The sequence below is a fragment of the Lutjanus erythropterus genome, chromosome 21 (assembly GCF_056507025.1).
Source record: "Lutjanus erythropterus isolate fLutEry1 chromosome 21, fLutEry1.hap2, whole genome shotgun sequence".
NCBI lineage: Eukaryota > Metazoa > Chordata > Actinopteri > Lutjaniformes > Lutjanidae > Lutjanus > Lutjanus erythropterus.
In genome coordinates, this window is record NC_139337.1 from 12,942,283 (window position 1) to 12,963,169 (window position 20,887).

Sequence of the window (20,887 nt, forward strand, 5' to 3'; positions counted from 1 at the left end):
TATCAAGGTATCAACATAACTTATCATGATTATACAACACAGGGTTGCACAACAAAATTAAAGTTTTAATCTCTTCATGCTACACTCACATATAACATATGTAAAGATAATTAAATCAGAATAAAACAGAAAAAAATAGATGCTAAAATAAAACAAAAACAATATATACAGTTATTTATATACATATATGCATTTACTCATATGCACCAAGGAAATAATTCTGCATAATCCATTGTGCATTTGCATCAGTGGAATGTAAATAGCAGCAACAATATAATAATAGTATAGCTGACATCTTCATATTAAAAGTTAGACATGTGGGAAACACTGCTGATTATCTTGACTGTTTGAGAATGAAGCATCATTGATGTAAAGACAGAGTCTCTCTCCTTTCAACCCGCCAGAGCGCGTTGCGTCCTGTTGGCTCAAAGTTCAGTCCACCAGCAGGTCTCTGTTAGATGTGTACACAACAGTCCCATTTCATCCATTTCATTTTCCTGGCTGGATATTAGCCAGGAGCAGCCTCAGGTCCAAGCTGGTTTCTTATCCCTGCTCTCCTCCACTCCTCCTGAGTTGGTCCGTGGTGGTGCATCCAGCTGATTTTTGAAAGATGCTGCACACATTTTTGATCGCTCAAAGGTCCGCTGCTCTTGAATCCAGATCCCACACTTCCCACTCTTTTTTATGCTGAAGTAACATCCCTTTAATGATGAACTTTTCTTACATCAACATCTGTTACTGTTCCTGTTACTAAGAATACTACTGCAGCATTTGTTCAGTCATTATTTAATGTAAATAATAAATAGTTTTTATTTGAATTTATCAGTGTTAATGACAGCTGAAATGTAGTCCTGGGAGTTTTACTGTGTAGGACAATGCAAGTTTTAGGTAATATTAAAGGACAAAGCCACATTTCTGCTAAAATGCCATATCAGCCAACCAGAAAACATGGGTATTACTAGGGGAGAGACGTTGAATATTTGCATAAATAATCTCTAGGATAAATTCACAGCCTGTCACAGGTAAGCCAGTGAAGCACTTTATAATGATGCCTTTGTCAAAGCAATGAGATGCACTGCAAGAATCCAGTAGACAGAAAAAACTGTATAAATGCACAAACACACTGAATGACCTTTACAGAGCTGTTTACAATTGTCAGAGACAACAATTTACCATTTCCATTGTCCAGCATGACTCTTGGTATGAATATTTGTGTTTAGATAATGTATCATCAATGTATTTCAAGCTCAGTGTCTGTCTGTGTCTTCCATACAATTACAGATATGAAATAAAGTATAACTATACTTCAGTCCCTATGCAAGGACTCTATTTTCCATTGATATGAACAAATATGCATACTTTATGTATGCCAATCCAGGGTTATATCATGTCCAGATGCTCCCGTCATTCTCACAGTAGTAATATTCAGTTTTAATTGCCTGGTTGCTGCATTTACGCAGAAGCACTCAAGTTTACGTAATGACTGGCATATAAGCAGGGCTTTGCACAGGTGGGACAAATATAATGCAGGAAGCTATGAAACCTCACGAAGTGGAAATCACAGAGAAACCCGCTCCTATAAGATGTATTAAATGATAATCATTGGTTACTAAGCTAGTGTCATTTTTGCAAAGCACCTTGAATATGTGTGTGTGCATAAAAACAAGTCAAACAGAGCAGCAAATGCCTGCAAGGCTTTTAGATAATTGAGTCATTTTTATATCATCTTGAGAGAAGTTTTATTTATACTGAAAAAAAACAGAAAAGAATACAAAAATTTGTTTCAGATTTAACTTTGTGCTCCCTCTTTCTCTCTCACTCATTTCCCTCTTTCTTTCTTTTTCTTTTTTTTTTCTTTTTTTTTTTTTTTTGCATTTTATTTGTTCCAAGAACAATTACCTTACCATTTGGGGGCTTTATAAGCACAGTTTTTTACAGAGACCCTGGCAAAGCGAGAATACACATAAATGAGTTTCATTGACAAAATGGGAGCACAGTGGCAGGTATTTGGGGTGTAGTTAAAAGAGAATTATGGAATAGTGACTCAGCTGCAGAACTGGAGTCCATCATCATATAATTAAAATAGTATAACGATGCACCACCAAATTATCAGAATTATTTGCAGCTGACAGGGAGTGGAGGAGAGCATAATCAAAAGCAGTGAAAAAAATATGTTCCACTTAATTAGGAATCCATGTTTGACTAATAGTTGGCTGCTCATTTTTTACAATGTGAGCGAGGTTTTCACATGCAGGCAAGCATAGAAGGGAAATGGAAAAGGCCACAAGTGCTCTATGCTGCTGAACAGCTAACAGTGGATGAGATGCAGCACTGCCACAGAATCACAAGCTGATAGAAACCTAGCATCAGTGATTATATCAGATGTGAATCCAATAGGTAGGTTGAGTATGCAACCAAGACTCCTACTTAGGTTTTTGAATTCTGGAAGATGACTTTCTAAGGTAACAAGCATCCAAACGATCTGTTGATCTATGCCAGGGGCTGTCAAAGATTTGATGACTGAGTGCAAATAAGAAAACCCATGAACATTTTGACGAAAAGCCAACCCGTGAACTTTCATGAACTTGCAGATAAGTTATATAGATCAGTTTATGTATTTCTTGAGGTCCAGCGATGTAGCAGTTGATCAATTTTTTCATCATTTCTCCTCAACCATACATTTTTTTCTGTTGTGACTTTCCCGTCTCACTTCCACATTACATTGCAGTTGTTCACTGAAATTGCTAACTTTAGCTGACAGCACTAGCATTTATGACAAAACATATTTCCTGTAACACTCACGAGGTGGCAGTGGTTCCCATACCAGTGGCTTTCCACTAGGGCTGCAACTGACAATTATTTTCATTATTAATGAATCTATCAACTATTGTCTTGATAAATGGCCCATAAAATGTCAGAAAATTGTTAAAAATGGTGTTTATTGTGTGCCCAGTCAAGAAATAGCCTCTATTTAGAACCAGATGTTGGACACAAGGACGGTGTCCAGTCAACCCAATGACTTGACTGCCTGGTGCAAACTCCCAAAAAAGTCCATAGACTCATGACAACACGACAAAATGACACAAATATAAAGCCTCCACAGATGAAAAAATCATGAAAGAAAAAGTCATAATGGAGTTTGATAGGTGTCCTATCAAGTTTTATCGACGTCTCATATGGGGAAAATGCTGTTTCGGCTGATTTTTTTTTTCTTTTTTTTTTGCTGCAATACTGCAAGTGGCCACGGGGAAAAATGGGAGGCAAGGCTGAGTGGCAATGCCCAGTCTAGATTGTCTATGAGCCTTCACCCCCCTGTAAAGGTGCGGTAGAAGGACTACCTCTTTCCAGTCTTTATGCTAAGCTAAGCCAACCAGCTGCTGTCTGTTGTTCAGCTATGAGAGTATTATTGATCGTCTCATCTAACTCAAGAATGTCAAAGTGTATTTCCAAAAATGTTGACCTATTCCTTTCACACACTACATGAACAGTTTGGTTGTATAGCAACAAGCTAACATCCCGCCCATTTGATTCTTCCAACATGTTTTCTTTGTCACATTGGAAGAAGCAATTTTCAGAAAAGGTACTTTTCCAGTATCACGTTGGTCAGAGATGATGATGAAACTGTGAAGAAAATTCCTCAATACACAAATAGTCTTTGTTCCATGGCAAACGTCTACGGTTACAAGCCAAAGGACCGTTCAGCAAGTCTAATCTGATGAGTGATAATGCAGCTTTGTGACTCTTGCACTGGCCAAACAAATCCCTCCTGTAAAAATGTGTTTTGGCCTCCACACACACCTTGGAATAGTTTAGATGCATACATGAGGTAGCCGTTTCATTGCCATGCAACATGTGGCGTTTTTATGGAGCGCCTGACTTAGCACGAGAGGGGATTAAAACATGGAAATGGCAGGTCCCTTGGTGTGCTATAAACTAGGGTGGAAACATTTCAAATGCAGATGCACCTGGGATCAACAAACACACTTCCCAGGCCCTTGTTACACACTCAGCTACTACAACTACCACCACACTCCTCAACAATGAAGAACAGGTTGTTTTCCTCTCTATAAAACTTTTTTGGGGCAGTGAGAAAATACCTAAAACATGGTGCCAGTAGATGTGTAAGTCATCGAATGATTAATGCAGGACAAATAATAACTGTTCTAAGGAGATCTATCCATTCATCAATTTGGGTGAGGCGTTCAGGGAGGAGTGCTGCGGAGGCTGAGTATGGGCCTCCAGAGAGTTGCATCAGTATTTAAATGGATTTCACTTCTCTGACCTTGCCTCATAACTGCAGGACATTGTCACCAGAGAGATAGAGACAGAGAGAGAATGAGGAAAGGGTGCAGAGAGAAGGATGGAGAAAATTAGAGGCAGAGAAAGTGAGATAAAGACAGAATTAACGGGAGAGAGTGAGAGGCAGAGAGGAAATAATTACGAGCCAGAGAGACTAACTATGTGTAATATGTGTGTATGTAGAGAGCAATTAAGTGGGTGATGGACAAAGAAAAAACAAAGCAAGAAAAAAAAAAGGTTTCCTGTGCCAAGACATGGCCTGCAATGTCACGCAGCATCACAGAGCAGTCATCTGTAGCTCTCAGATCATTCTTTTTTTCTATTATGTGAGTGGTCAGTGCAGGCTGGAATGGGCCTCTTAAAGGGATAGTTTGGATTATTTGATGGCTGGTTGTATGAGGCACTTGCCCATAGTCATTACCTACAGTAGATGCCAATTGGCACATCTCCAGTTTGAACAAGCGGAGAGGGATAATAGCACAGAAGGTAAGCAATGAACCGCTGTGGACAGGGTCAGCAACAAAAGGCATTTTAGTCACTTAAAAAAAAGGTCGACCTAAAAATAAATAATGTCAGTTTAAGTGTACACTATATTTGTAATATTTTCATGACTTTACCTTGACATCAGACAACCTTTTCTGATGGGAAACTGCTGTTACATGTGCCAAATACTGCTGTCTCTTCTAAAAGACCGATTTTACATAGCAGAGGACAAGATTTGCTGGTCTACCACTGCCTCGATTTGTTAGTTTGTTTGTGTTACAGTGTGACTTCAGTGTCTTAAAGGTCAGTTCAGATGCACCAAAGTCACACAATAATACAAACAAACTCACAGCTAAAGGCAGCAGTAGACCAGCAACTCCTGTGTTCTGCAAAGTAAAATTACTGATTTCACCTAAGGAGTTTGGTTGGTTTGGAGCGAGCGATACTTGGCTTACATAATGGTGGTTTCCAGACAAAAAAGGCTGTCTGGAAAATACTCAAAATAAAGCATACACTTTAACTAATAATTACATTTTTAGGTGGAAAACTGTTGTTTCCACAGGATGTGGCCAGACTTTGTAGAATCTCATCACTTGACTTTTTGGCTTTCTTCTAATAGCATATTTTGAATGTTATTATACTCTATAAGTAAACTGCTGCTGTAGCAAAAACACCCTAAATATGCTATGGATTTGTATTGAGCTGAGTTTAGGTGTGTTTTTTTTATAAATGTCACTGTTATATGTGCCTCTAAACAAATAAAGTGTAAGTGTAAGACAAGCGCTAACTGTTAACTGTGTTGTCAGTGCAATTATCAATCATGCATACTCTGGTTCTAAACTGGCATTGGCTAAAGTGGGTGCTGATGACATCATGCTCACATATATACACACATGTTACACTGTGAATCAAACTCTGATTACATCAACATCTACAACCTGTCAGTTATATTATTAGAGCTGCCTGTCAGTGATGTTTTCCTAAAAGTTCATATTTATTTGCACAGGGCACAGTGCATTAGAGCCTGTTTGTGCTGTGGTGCATTAGCTATCATGTATCTGCATGTAAAAATCACCCATTTTTCAATTGTTTGTTGACTTTTGCCATCTTTTTTAGATGTTTGTGTCAGATTGAGGAACAAGTGATTGCAGATGAAAGAAGAAGAGTGTGAGGGAAGTGTCACCTCTGGCCTCACACGCAAACACACGCACACACATCTCTCATGCACAAATCACACACAATCACTCATATGCTCTCACATACAGTTCCTGTCATTCTTTCTGTAGCTGAACTCCCTCCTCCCCTCCTCTCTGTTACGTGTCTGTGGGAAACACATTCATTTGACCCAGACCACCAATGGGACTGCAGTCAGCTCTGACTGACACCCACATCACTCAGATTAACCAATCATATTGCAACATTAGCCTGTCAGGGAGCTGACAGCTCCGATTTCCATAAAGGAAGCGGTGCGTTGATTGTGTATGTGTGTGTCTGCGAGATCCGAAGTGACCCAGGGCGCGTCTGGCCGCACAAAACCCTAACATGTGCACTCGGGCCGAGGTAGCCAGGGGCCTCTCTTTCACACACGCATGCATGCACTTGTGCATGCACGCACGCAGACACATTCCTGCCCCCTCAGCACAGGAAAGAGCCCTGGAAAGCACTAGAGACCCAGGGGTGAACAGCACTGCCATCTCCACCCACCTCTCCTACCAGCATTACATCAGAATTGATTGACCCTTGCACTGAGTTGTGCCGCAGTATGCAGCGGATTGACAGGCTGGAACTAGCTGTTGTTTCAGGTGGTTTTCTCTCTTTCTCTGTCTGTTACTGCAGGCCGATCTCTCTTTCACTCCATGATGGTTCTTCTTTATAGCAAAGGAATGACACTGCAGGGTGCATGTTTTGAGTACATGATCCTGTGTAATTATTCTCAACAAAAATAGAAACACCACACTTTTGTTTTTGCTCCTGTTTTTTATGAGTTGAAGTTGCAGTGCACACAAGTTGAAGTGCACACAAAGGGTTTATTTCTCTTACATTTGTTCACAAATTTGTCAGAATCCATGTCATGAGCACTTCTCCTCTGCCAAGATAATGCATCCGCCTGACAGGAGTGGCATCTATAGATGCTTTTATAGATGATTCTTGTACAGGTGTCTCTTGAACTGGTCAAATTAGGCACTACAATTTACCAATAATGTTTTGTTGAGATAATTTATTTTTCTTCTTTAGATAAACTTGAATCTTAGAGTTTTAGACACCCCCCACAATTTGTATTTCAAACATTTTTGAGTAAAGTCATAGTTAAAGTAAATAATTGTTAATACTATCATATTTTCACTTGCAACCATTTCATTTTCAAGTACCCAAATATTGACCAATTGGGTTCACAGCAAGAATTTTTCAAATACAAATTTATGGGGGTCTCTAAAATTCAAACATTCAAGTTTATTTAAGAAAAATGAATCTCAACAAAAGATTTTAAGTTGAAAAGAAGTTTTATTTTTAGTTAGTTTAGTTTAGTTTATGTCAATACTTTTATTATTAATTACAAACAAAGTTTGAATTTGATTCAAAACTTAAAAATATAGTGAAGGCAGTTGCCTTGAATTTTTAATTTTTTTGTTTTTTACAGTGTATGGCAATGTAACATAGGGCTACAGTTACCATTTTTTCCCAGGAGGGCAAAGCCATGACCCACCCTACTCTGCCTCTAATTGGCTTAGCCTGATATTCTTACCCTAAACCTAACCAATAACTCCTAATGCCTAAACCTAACCAACCCAACCAACTAAGTCATGATTACTAGCCAATCAGAGGCAGAGTGCAGATCATGACTTTGCCCTCCTGAAGAAAAAAGATGGGCATCTGTAGCCTTATGTGAAATAGCATAACATTTCAGTGCCTAATAAATGTCTTTTTTCAAAAACTGAATGTCTTAGAGTTGTTTTTTATTGCGACCAGTCCAAAGCACAAATTTTGAGTAAAAGAAACCTTTTATGTGCATTAATGAAGTCTTAGATCGTATTCTTCAACTCACAAAAAACTGGGGCAAAAACAAATGTATTCCATTTGTATTTTTGAGTGTTGTACCACAGACCCATGCAGATGAGCAACCGCTTAACAACATAACTGTACACTTTAGAGCTAATCTTACACTTGAGCATGTAGACACACTCAAACAGATGGAGGGCACAGGAAGACAGGGAGACAGAGACACACAGTGAGTGAGTGCTCTGATAGGCTCGGTTGGGGGAAACGGGCGGAGAGGATTGTTGGTCCCCAACGAGGCGAGCTAACTGGGGGAAATTAGGTCAGTGTGTTCCCTCTGACTCCACAACAAGAACAGGCTGTGCGTGTGTGTGTGCGTGTGTGCACCTACAGTGCCATACTGCACTGTTATAGTGACATACTGTGCAGGTCTGTGCGTGTGTTTGTGTATGCTGCTGCCTGCCACACTTTGGCATGTGAGTGCTACTAAAGGTCAGGCTTGAGTTTAATACAGCTGATAATTATTTCTTCTCCAGCTTTAATCCAGATTTTGCAGCATTTGATGGCTCTAAATGCTAAAACTGCATTTATTTTGACTTGCCTCTCATCTAATTGAAACAGAAAGCTCGGGTGTAACTAATCATAACATCATAAGCAATAACAAAATAGTTCTGAGTATGAAATCAACGTACAAAGGTTAAGTGACATTTATCCCCACATGACCACAGAGTCTTTTGGAATAAAAGCTTTTGGGACAGATGGAGTCGGTTCTGCAGTCATTTGGCCTCCGGAGGATGTGGATGCTCTTCTGTTCTACCTCCCACCACCACCCAGCTTTGTCTTCACTCTGTCTGTGTGTGTGTCTCCTCTCTCTTCATGTCTCCTGATCAGGACAAGTCACACATACTATAATTGATATGAGATTTAGGGGGTATATTTCAATGTAATTAGAATCTTGATAATTGGACTAATTAGATCTAATTGCTATGTGAGAATGACTTTGATTAAAACAGGTTTCTCTCCTCAAAACCAGAGTAGAAAAAAAAATAGTTGGGTGACATTGGTGAGACACAATATTAAAGCTAACTGACAATAATCATGGATGCATGAAAATCTAAATATGTATAAGTAGCAAAAGATTTTCTAAAAACAACTAAAAATTAAGTATTTTTAGGATATAAGTGTTTTTGTAATGTAAAATATGTCAGGGGTTGTAAGCTTAAATGCAAGTGGGTAACAGTAACTTATCTCTGTGTTAAAGTACTGCTAAGGTACCCTCTAAGGTGTAAAATTAATTCAGTGTGAGTATGTTTACCTTTTCTAGAAGTTGTTGCCGCACCATCCAAAAGCATTAAATTGGCCCTATCGAATTACAACAGCCGTATTGAATCAGGTGCTTTGATTTTGCTCAGTGCTATTCTGTGAGAAAAAGGGTGGTTAAGATTACACTTGTAGACATCAAATAAGCTGGAAGGTCGGCGAGAGTCTTTCATGCATGTTCAAACAGATAGCAGCATAGGAACTCAAAAAAAAAAAAAAAAAAAGAAAAGAAAAAGAAGAAGAAGAATCATTCCTGGCTTGTTTTCATAGTCTTTTTCATTTGCCCAGAATTGACTTGCAAGTGTCAATACTTGCAGTAAAAGGTGCTCTGTGTTGTCTTTGAAATTGTAATTTATGGTTTACGGTTATTATGATTCCATATATTATGTAGGATTTTTTTTTTCTTGCTGAGATATGCTTTTGGGGATGTCAACGAGGAACTTTAAATAATTTTTAAAAAGACATAATTGAATTACTAAACTCCACAAAAAAAAGCAGGGAGAAGCTGATCCTGCCTTCACCAAAACAAAAAAAAATGAAGGTAATACTTCATAATAACCATCGTTTATAAATGGTAAATTGATACTTAATTAAACTTTTCACATTTATAATGCCTTATAAATCATTTATTAAGCAATTGAAAAGTTTTTTGTAAACATCAGTTAAAAATGGCTATTTGAATGTTTATAGATGCACTACAGAGAGTTTATTATCCATTTACAAAGTGCCAAATATGGCAGCTTGATCAGTGGACCCAAACTTCAAACTACGATGATGTAGGTAGCATAGTCAGGTAGTCAGTAGTAATAATAAATAGACCTTCAAAATAAAGGCACAAAAACTATTTTGCTTTAGGCAACAAAAATACTTGGTAGGCTTAGGAAAAGATCATGTTTCAGGTTAAAATAAGTCCGTCACTTACGTAAGTTCAAATACATAACGTAACATAACTGGGTGACTTTAGTTTGGGGTCCTGCATCACCCTGTCGGGGTTGATTTCACAATACTGACCCCCTCATCAATCATTATCCTCCTTATTTCATGGCTACTTACTCACCTGCACTTACACAGCTGCAGCTTTATAACAGGTATCCAGATATATTTCTAAGTTATATATGTAAGCTATATATACATGTCATGACACTTCATAAAAGAATTATTAACCATTAACGACGTATTATAAATATCTAGTCCATCTTACCATGTAATGATTTCTTAAAGGTTAATCATTGACAAATCTTTAATATTATATATAAAATGTTATAATGTGCATTCTGATTGTCCTATGATACAATACATAATGTGTAAACTAATTATGTTATATTTGATAACAACTAATGATAAAAATACCATTAGTAATAATTAGTGAATATAAGCATCATTTCATTCTTTGTTAACAATGAAATAACTGTTCACTTATGTTTAATCAACAATCAAGTTATCATATATTAATGGTGGCTATTATAAGGTGTTTTATAAAGTGTTATTGTAAACATTTCAATTTAAAGTATCATTTATGTATAAAATGATATATAACAGAGACACCTAAACAGCTCCCAGAAGATATAGAGGTGTAAACATAAAGCACATTATTGTACATTGTGCCAACTTTTATGTGACTGATATCTTGATGTCATTTGATGCATTCATATAAACTCCATATCTGTAACAATATTATTTCATTTATAGACAGTTGAGTTCTTAATATAAAGTTAGACTTTAAGTCCCACCTGCAGCCAAAGCCTGCAGTGTCCGTACATGAGATTTACTCCTGTTATAAGTGTGAGTACTGTACATACTGTGCAGCTCTGAGACACTGACAATGCTTTATTCCAACACATTGCTTTACATTTATTTTACTTTGTGAATAAAGTGTTCCTGGCTGTGACATTCTGAAAATGAATGCATTGTGTTAAAGATTTTCTGTGATCCTCAGACTATCACGTCTGAATCTTACTGTTTCTAAGTGTTTGCTTAATAATGCATGAGCATCTGATTTGCACATTTGTGTCGGGACGCCCTATAAAAATCTCAATGAGCTCAGTCTCTTGTGGCTCAATAGATGGCAGTAATATCCCTCAATCACTGCAGTACGAAGCCTCATCCCACATAAAATACATGTGTACACACACATACTGTACACAGACAGAAATGATGCACACAGACACAAACACACTCCCACGCACATGCACAAATGCATATAAACACACACACAAAGATACAAACAGAGCTCTCAAAAATGCCAGAAGAGATGGAGATGACATCATTATGGCAAATATAATGAAAAAAATCAGTAAACAATCCCTTTCGTGTGTGTCTCTGTCAGTCCTCAGGTGATGTGGAGAAGCCCAGAACAAGTCAAACAGCACAGTGGGAGAGATGGGTGAGGGTACGACTTTGAGACTGTCTTTAACTTCATTGTGAAAGCCAACACTCGCTGGCACTGTATCTTTCTAATGCTCTGATTAGGCGAGGGCAAAGAAGCCGCCTTCAGCTCAGAGATACTGTAATGTGTGTGCTTGTAAAGATGAAATCAATAGCGGCAGCACCTTCACAGGGCATCAGGGAACCGCCAGGGCTCTGGCTCAATACAATCCGTACCTATAACTGACAGAAACGTCTCATCTCACGGAGCCCGGCGACTGCTCAGAGGTAAAAAGCGGCACTATGAATAATCGTGAAAACCATTTAATTGTGTCCCTTTGTGCGCCGCCTGCCTGGGCTCTGTGTTCGTTTTGTGTTCGCTCTCCCTCAAGATAGTCCCTGTGTCGTCATTTGTTGGCAGGATACGCTGGTAATCATTTGAATTCCCCCAGTATGTTCAGAAGATGTCAGGGAGTAGTCTCTGATCTTGTTTAATATGTGACCAGCAGCTATAAATTACCAACTCCCAGAAATGAGGAAACATGGGTACTTTTAAATCTCCAGGGAGAGCTCTCTCTTTCTGTCTCTCCCCCCAAGTGTAGTAGTAGTGGTGTGTGTGGTAATCCCCTCCCCTTAATTTAGTTGACGTTCAAATAAAAACAAATACCTGTGACTTTTTTGTTGAAATAAGCAATTTTGCTTTTAGCCTATTTTGATGCTCCATGGGCATGCAGCGCTGCACCTTGTTGCTTTCAACATGTTTGGCCGAGGTGTTTGAGATTGTGCGCTTCCTGCTTTGTTTATATTTCATACATCCCCGTTTTCTCATTAAAATCAAATGCTGTAAGCCACAGTGAAGGGGAAAACACATTTTTACAAACCTCCTTTGTTGCATTTTGTTGTGCAGAGGAGGAGGAAACAAATAAACCACATAGTGACATAATGGGTAGAGGTTGAGCAATGTTTGGTTTGGCTACATCTGCTACTTTGTTACAAACCAAATTAGTTTGAATGAGACTGATTATTTTGTCTTAAAACTGTAAACCACACAGTGAAATTTATACCCGCAATTTGCTTCACAAACCTTTCAGGTGTCTTCATTAATACCACTGAGACAATGCCAGGGTTTAATTGATAATTTTATTGATTGTACTTGCTATTGTTTTAATTGTTTATTTGCTCTTATCATTTATTTATTTATTTATTTGTCTCACTGGCAATTTCTGCACCTTTACCTACTGACACTGTTCATTTTTACCTTGTTTTAGTAATGTATTCTTCTTTCATTGGTACCTTTAAGCTTTTGTGATCATTCATTCTTATTGTACATTTGTATCTTGGCACCATTGTTAATTAAGATTCTTCCTCAATGTGTTTACCAAGGATTTTAAATAAATGAATGATGACTCATTATTTACTTTTGCATTATTTTATATATTTGATTCCATTTTAATTTTCTAAAATTTATTTTTTTAACGTTTTATCAAGATATAAATGGATTTGTAAGTGTGAAAATTTAAAATTCCACATTTATTTTAGTAAATATATGAATAACAATAAAGAAAGAAACACAAATAGAAAAACAATATGTATATATTGAAGGTAGAATCAGTAGGATTCTTCTGAGCAGTTCCTAGATGAACTAGAAAGACAGCTGAGTCTCAAAAGGATCAAATGTCAATGTTTTGGGTTGGTAAAGCATCGAGAGCACAACAGAATAATGAGAAAATAAGAAAATACAGGCAGAGGGCAGCACCACACACTTCTACTGGGTCATAAGTGATGATGGAAAGGGGTTATGTTTATGAGTCTATTGGATTTTTGTAGGAAAATGTTGCATACTATGCCTTTAAATTTGAATTTAGAAATTGATATACACATAAAATGCTGCCTATAAGATTGAAAAACAAGAATCAAGAATCTGGCAATATGATACGTATCACGATACTGGGATTGCAATTCGGCATATTGTGATAAATTCTGATACTGGAGGCAAGGTGATATATTGCTATTTTTCAAATCTAATTTTAGGAAAACTGTCATGGTATAAAAAAAACCACACCACCATATGCCTCAAATCTGAGTTTAAAAGTTTTTTTTTCATGCAATCCAAACTGGTGAAAATACATAACAGCACTGCTATCTAAAGGCAGGGGGTTTCAACACAACATAAAATGAAGTTTTCTGTATGTATCACAATATCAACATACAGTGTTTTGTAAAATTGATACAGTATCACAAAACACAATATTGTGATAGTAAGTGTATTGGTGCTGTATTGATCTGTCAAAAAATAATAACAATTTTTCATATGGGAACATATACACCAATACTAATACAGACTGACAGAGTTCTGATAGGTCAGTATCGGTCGATCAATACATCTGTCTGGCTTTACTTTTATGACGTAAGTATTTCCCAGTTTTCTAACAAAGTTCTCAGTATGTTTTTTTCAGGACAAATGATACGAGGCTCTGAAAAAGACTTGTTTGTTCACTGTGACTTGTTTATGTTGACAAATGACAATTGAGCTATACGAGATTAAAGCTACAGCAGATGCAAACTCCATTTAGTTAGGATTTCCCTTGAAAGACATGTGACTACTGTATCTATATCTGTACAGGAGGTGTTCTAGGCACATTTTGTTGTCAGTGTCTGTCTGCGTGATGCCGTGCACATCACTGTCGGTGAGGCACCAGTTGTCACCCACGTTTTTCTTTTTTTTTTTTTTCTTCCACGTTTGAATTTTGCAAGATTCGGGCAGGATAATGAGTGGTGAGACTTACTGTAGGGAGAATGTATACTCCTCCATCTCCTCCGTGGAGAGGTTCTCCATTGAAGGCTGCATCTTCTGTTTGTCTGCCTGCCGAGGCGGTGCGCTGCTGCCGCTCATGCTGGGGCCGCAGCTATTTGTCTTCTTGATTGGCTTCTTCTGTGAGGAGCAGGAATCGGGGAGAACACATGCGGATGTCATTTGTAATCAAAGCAGGAAACAGGCCTCTGAATTTATCTTGGGGGATGCACACGGTGACAGTGACAGTGTGCGTGGCACTTTGGAGCCTCTCCTATATCTCAACCGCGCCTCAATTGACACGAGACAAGAATGACGGCAAAATCGCATACGGCACGCCATCATTCAAGTTGAGTTCATTTGGGAAACATGCGTACAGTGACGGTGGTGTTAAATATGTGATATTTGAGCAGCTGGCACTGTTTTTTTCCACACAAGTCGTTTACTGTCATCGTCATAAACACAGTCAAATGGAGTTAGGAAGTGGGGTTTTAAATATTTCACCAAGGTACTTGGGAGCAGATATTATTTGTTAAGCCGCCAACATGTTAACGGCTTGCTTTCCCTGGCCCTGTCAGCCCTGCCTGTGTTGCCCTTGGGTGGGCTTAGTGCCTTTCTGCTTGAAGTTGTGAAATACTCACTGATGTATGTTAATGAGATCCACAGTTGGAATAAGCAACCTCCTGTCTCACTCTACCTCTCTCCATTTCATTTTTTTCCTCTCCTCCATCTCTCCTTCTCTGTCTCTCCCTCTGAGATAAACTAGGCCCAGGAAGTAGTAAATGGGCAGGGCCCCATAAAAGCTCCATCCGTTTTCATAGGGCAATCTTTGCCAAAGCAAGCTTGGATTCCAGAGTGATGATCACAATAAAAAGGTGGAAAGGAGCGGGAAAAGAAAGCAGAGAGAAAAAATGCAGGAGATATATAAACCGCAATGTTCTCCGGTGTCTCCCCACAATAAATTTAATGCAATACCTTAAGAGCGGATTCCGTATATAGCTGGATTCCTGCCCTGTGGGCAAAGTGGTCGCCTGGAGAAAATTCATTTTAATTAGGCCTGCACTGCAGGTTGAAGGGTTGAAATCTGATCCCTAGTGCTCCCAGGCTGGGGCAGGTTGGAGATCACTCCACTTAATCATTAGACAACTGGGTTCCACACCACGACATTTGACAGAGTTAGCGAGGTTTTAAAGATAGGGCCAAAAGGAGAAGTGAAAAAAACATGGTCTACAGAGGCTGCAGAGAAATAAAACCTCATATCAACAAACTCATTTATTTAACAGGTCATCTCTGATTAATGGTGGTCTGAGGAGTCTCCTGTACATCAGTAAAAGGAGGTTAGCAAGAATAAAAGGGCCATTCCGCTGAATCAATGCCATTTGCATGTTGTAACTTTTCAAAATGTAACTTATTTTTTATTCTTTTTGCAGATCTGTTTCTAATAATGCACGTTTAACTATTCAAAATGTGTTATTGTCCATCTTTGACCATTTTAATTGTTCTTTTAACAAGATTTAATTCTCTTAACAGGACTGAAAGTGATAAGACTGAGTTTTTAGCATAGCCTTGGCAAGTACATGAAGTGTAGCCACATGGCATCAATACTAATAGCATGAGAACGGTCTCCTTTGGTCTTCCCATGGCCTTTGGAAGTCTCTAATGATGCTGCTTCTTGTTGATCATGTGACTTGTGTTATGTCCTAAATTTTAAGAAACTGGGGGCAGGTTGTCAGAGTAACAGGACTGAGGGAAAACCTGGGGACGCAACTTAAAATATGTATTTTAACTGACATATTATGATTTACGATGAGAAAATGTATTTAAATGTCCAAATTGGAAATAGAGTCACACAATAATACAAAAAATAAGGTTTCTCAAGAATTCTAATCATGATCTTCCAAGTGAAGTGTGGTGCTAAATAGTGGGGACAGGTTTAATTCCTATATTTTCAGCGTTCTAGGCTGATTTAGCATGGTTTTACATGACATACCATGTACAGGTCAATTTGCTTAATAGTATAATGTATTATGCAGATACTTTTCATGCATATTCATTAGAGAGGCACAATATTATTGGCACGTCATTGGTATTCACAGATAAAAGCTTTAGAATGAAATATTATTGGCTCAAAATGCAGATATTTCTGCAGAATATGTATGTGGTGGTAAGTCTGTGATGTCATCATCTGCAATGATTACTCAGCATCATCATTTGAGGAGGAGCCAATCACATTCCTTCAACACTACAAATTTAATTTTCCATTTTAAGAATAAATCATGATGAATTAGTGAGGAACAAAGAAAAAAAATCTGTCAGCAGTAGCTTTCTTATTTTGCCCAGTTAATGCTTTTCAGCATTGTATTTTATTTTGAAAATTATTGTAATTTAGCTGGAAAAGCCTTGCATTTTATTTTGAAAAGCACTGTATTTTATGCATCTGCCAATGTGCCACTACAATAACAGTAGGCATAATAATGTGTGAATATCAGAAGATATAGAATGTGCTTATGTCTGGATCGCACTGGCCAAAATATCAATATATCAGCAAAAGCCCAATACTATGCATCCCTAATATGTAGGCATATATTTTCCTGGGTACAGAAAAGGCACTGATTTGGTGGAATGGTCCAAAGACTTGGAAAAAGGTGGGAGGGGAGGATGTGCATATGTGTGTGACAGACAGAGGCTTGTTCATAGGCTTCTAACTACCTCAACAATAACATCACAACAACAAAAGGCCGCAGCGGAGGCACAATGGCAGGGGCGGACCGGGAGGCAGCAATGCCAGATCAGCACACAGAGTAATTTTGCAATTACCACTTCAAAGTATGGCAGGTAACATGCAGGCTTTGATTAATTTAGCTTAAGTCCTCTGTAGCACAGGAAGAGGCGTGTTTAGAGCGGCTTGGAGAAAAAAAGGGAGGCCTGGCTGGCTTTGCTGATTTCACAGAATTTGAGCTGCTTTGGCTTGTCAAGCAGATCAAAACTGGCTTTGAAGGCTGAAAAATACCTGTTAGTGTGAAATGTATTTTGACAAATCTCAGATAATAAGCCGGGGAGGTGTGTGTAGGGGTGCAGAGAGGGGCGGGAAGGGAAGGGAAGGGAAGGGGAAAAGCGGAGAGGGTGCTCATTTCAAGGGTGGGAACACTTTCCCTTAAATCACAGTGTTACCTTGTAGTGAATCCCACCCTCTGCTTTCTCCCTGCATGGATCACTCTTCTCTCCCGTGTTTCCAGAAATGGCTCCCGAGGAGGAATTCTTCCCTGCATCCCAAAAAGAGAAGTAATGTGTGTGAGTGAGTGTGAAAAAGAAAGAAAGGGTTGTTTTCTTTTGCAAACCACATCTGGCAATCATAGTGAGGATCAAGGGTGGCTGAGTAATATTTATATTACAAAATCCAAATTATTAAAAGTTGGTTAAAGTAGGGACACAATATTAGATATTTGCTGATATCTGATATACCAATATTTTCCAACTAATTTTGACTGATATCATTATAGATACATGCACAAATTTTCATTATCAGCTCTCTTCTCTATTATGCTTACTCTTACTATTGTGGCAGATGCAGACATAAAATACAATTTATTGTACTTTTCAAAATTAAATACAAAGCTTTTCAAAATAAAATACAAAGCTTTTCAAATAATAAACAGTGCTTGTCACATAGTATTTTAAATACAATGCGTTTCAACATTAAAAACAATGCTTCTCAAAATAAAACACAATGTTTTTTTTTTTTTTTTAATTGGACATATTCACTGGGCAAAATAAGAAAACCGTTGCTGTCAGGTTTTTTTTTTCCTCTTTGTTCTCATTGATTTGTCGTGTTTTGGATGACGGCTCTCAAGATGGACCATCAAGTTTGTTGGCTTCTCCTAAAATGACCAACGCTGAGCAACCATTGCAAATAACAGCTGATATGCTTCAAAAAGCCTCCACGCCGCAGACATACTCAGCAGAAATATCTGCATTTTCAGCCAATATAACATTTTTTCCCTTCCCTTGTTAACAGCCCCGATGAACGATCAAAAAAAGACAATAATGGAAAGTGACCTAAGAAATGCATTCTGAATAACTTAATACACCTCAATAAAAATTAAAAGCTTTACATTTAATCAAAAAAATGTATTTAAAATTGAGCTAAAACGTTTAAAATTCCAGGTTTGTAATGACACTAAAATAAGAAGAATAAATGTAACGAGGAATCAGATAAAATACTCTGAGCAAACTCCAAGTGTTGCTTTTGTCTTGTTTTTCTACTCCTAGGCAGGTAGTGATGTTTTGGTATACTATCTGGAGACTTTCAAAAGCAACAAAGGCTGATTTTACTCTGCACAGAGAGAAGTAGTGTGAGTAGTAACTTATGGAGCTCCCGCTGCACAGTCATCTCTGTCTCCCACAATCTCAGAGCTGAACCTTCCCGGCCTCAACACTCTAATGTATGCAATTAGAAATGATGAAAAATCGAAAAAGAAATTAAGTTTGGTTGTAATACATTTTCCCATTCTTCTCCTCTTTCGAAAATTACTTTTGAAGTATTTTTTCATCCTAACCCTCTTTTTTTCTGTTCTCTCTCTATCTGTCTCACTCTTCTTTTTTTTTTTGCTGTAATTTAAATGGTAAGCCGCCAGATGTGTGTCTCATGCTTGAAGAGTCGGAGATCTGCATTATTTAGCATATTAACATTCACAGAATTTAAAAAAGGGTTCCTGCATTGCCTGGAGGTTGTAATTAAGTAAACCTTAGCTTGATACATGTAAAAATCTCACTATGTGAAACTTTTTTTCCCCCCGTGGAACCAGTCACATCTATATAATACATATGGAAACCTCGGCGATGATATAATTTTTCTCTTGCTGCGGGATTAAATATATCAGTAATAATAACTTAAATATAGGCAACACATCAGAAATCCTTCTGACAGCTTAAATGTACTTAAATGGCAGGAAGAGCCTGCTCACTGCTATTTTTAAGGGAGTCTGAAATCAGATTTCATCCTAACACAGATGTAGTTTTTAATTACCACCGCTTTGCTGGTAAGCATTTGGAGTGCCTACAGTTATAAAGGTAATAAGGTTATATTTGTTCTATTCCAGGGATAAAATAATTTATTATTTTTCTACATTTTCATGACATTACATAACTATATACTCAATTTTGTGTCAGCATTAAGAGTCCAATAAACACATCAGTCAATTATCTTGTGTACACACTGTAAAAAATAAGGAACAGGAATTTAGGAGAATCAGCTTAACCTAAATATACCAGGTTTTATTCATTAAAGTTAATTTAACTCAGAATTTCTAGTATTTATTTTCAGAACACTACAGAACTTATGTACATGAGTTCTTCTAACTTGGAGTCTGTTGACTTGACATGATGAGTTGAATGAATGTACTGTACAGAGTTAAGTTGACTCATTAAATTAAGTTTATACTTTACCAGCATGCATTGTCTGAGTGTAAAAGGAAATCAAACATGTTTTTAGTGGGAGTTGTTAGTTCAACTTAGTATCGTAAGGTTTTTTAACATGTTGTCTTAAGTACAACAAAAACAATACTAAATTAATTTGCTAAGAAAAGTTTATTTTCTTTTGAATCATTACAAAATTATCTCAACTTGTCTTTTCAAATTCTGTCAACTTAAACAAATTTAGGCAACATGGATACAAACTTTTTAAAGTATATAAATACTTTATATTCTACTACTTCATTCTACTTTGTGGACAATACACAATGTTATATTTTTACACACCCAAATGCATAAAAAAAGACTGACAGGAAGAAAGAAGGAAGGGAGGTGGATTGTATCAAGATACAAAAATTCTGAGATTCCTTTGTGGCAAATATAAAAAAATGTGAGAACATTTTTGTAGTTTTTCAAATTGTATTGACATAGAAAGAACTTTTAAAAAAAAATCTACTTTTTTTCATTCAAGTCATAGTACATTGTTTTAACATTTTTTTGCTAATATTCTAAGTACTGAGCAAATATTATATTTCAGCAAAGTGTTTGTGTGTGTTGCTGTGCAGACAGAGCAAAGCAGCCGATGGCCAGCTGCTTTTTTCACACACACATCGAAATACACACACACACACACACACACACACACACACACACACACACACACACACACACACACACACACACACACACACACACACACACACACACACACACACACACACACACACAAACACCTCAACATCTATTAGCAAACAACAGCATGGACTCACAGACTTGGACCACCATGGATTGGGCTGCTTTTTTAGACTGCACACACACACAGACACACACACACACTCATTACACCAGGCCCCACTTGCTAATGCGCAGATGCTGTGGAACCAGAATGAGCGCGGAGGCAGCATCGACAGCTTCGACATCATCGACAGCTTCGACAGCTGAGGGCTACGTCTGTGAACTCAGAGCGCTGGAGCTGCCACAACTCCAGCCTCTCCGGGCACTCAAGGCCAACAACAAACTCCTTGTTATCCCCCTGCGCTCTGAGCAGCGTTAAGACCAGTGCGTGCGCACACACACACACACGCACATACACACACACACACTCATCCAGTGCATACACTGCATAGACGCACCCACACACAGAAAGGCGTATAAACAAAGATATTA

General features: G+C 37.9%; 1 protein-coding gene across 2 annotated transcripts in view; it reads right to left on the bottom strand.

Annotated features, from left to right (window-relative positions):
- ofcc1 (orofacial cleft 1 candidate 1) overlaps positions 1-20,887 on the bottom strand; it is a 110,103-nt gene that overhangs the window by 50,402 nt on the left and 38,814 nt on the right. For both annotated transcript variants that reach the window (XM_084747274.1, XM_084747273.1), the window contains exons 15-16: positions 17,423-17,514; positions 14,247-14,392 (exon numbers count right to left, since the gene is read on the bottom strand). In XM_084747274.1, coding sequence (XP_084603400.1) covers positions 14,247-14,392; positions 17,423-17,514 — 238 coding nt within the window. The remainder of the gene's footprint in view (positions 1-14,246; positions 14,393-17,422; positions 17,515-20,887) is intronic.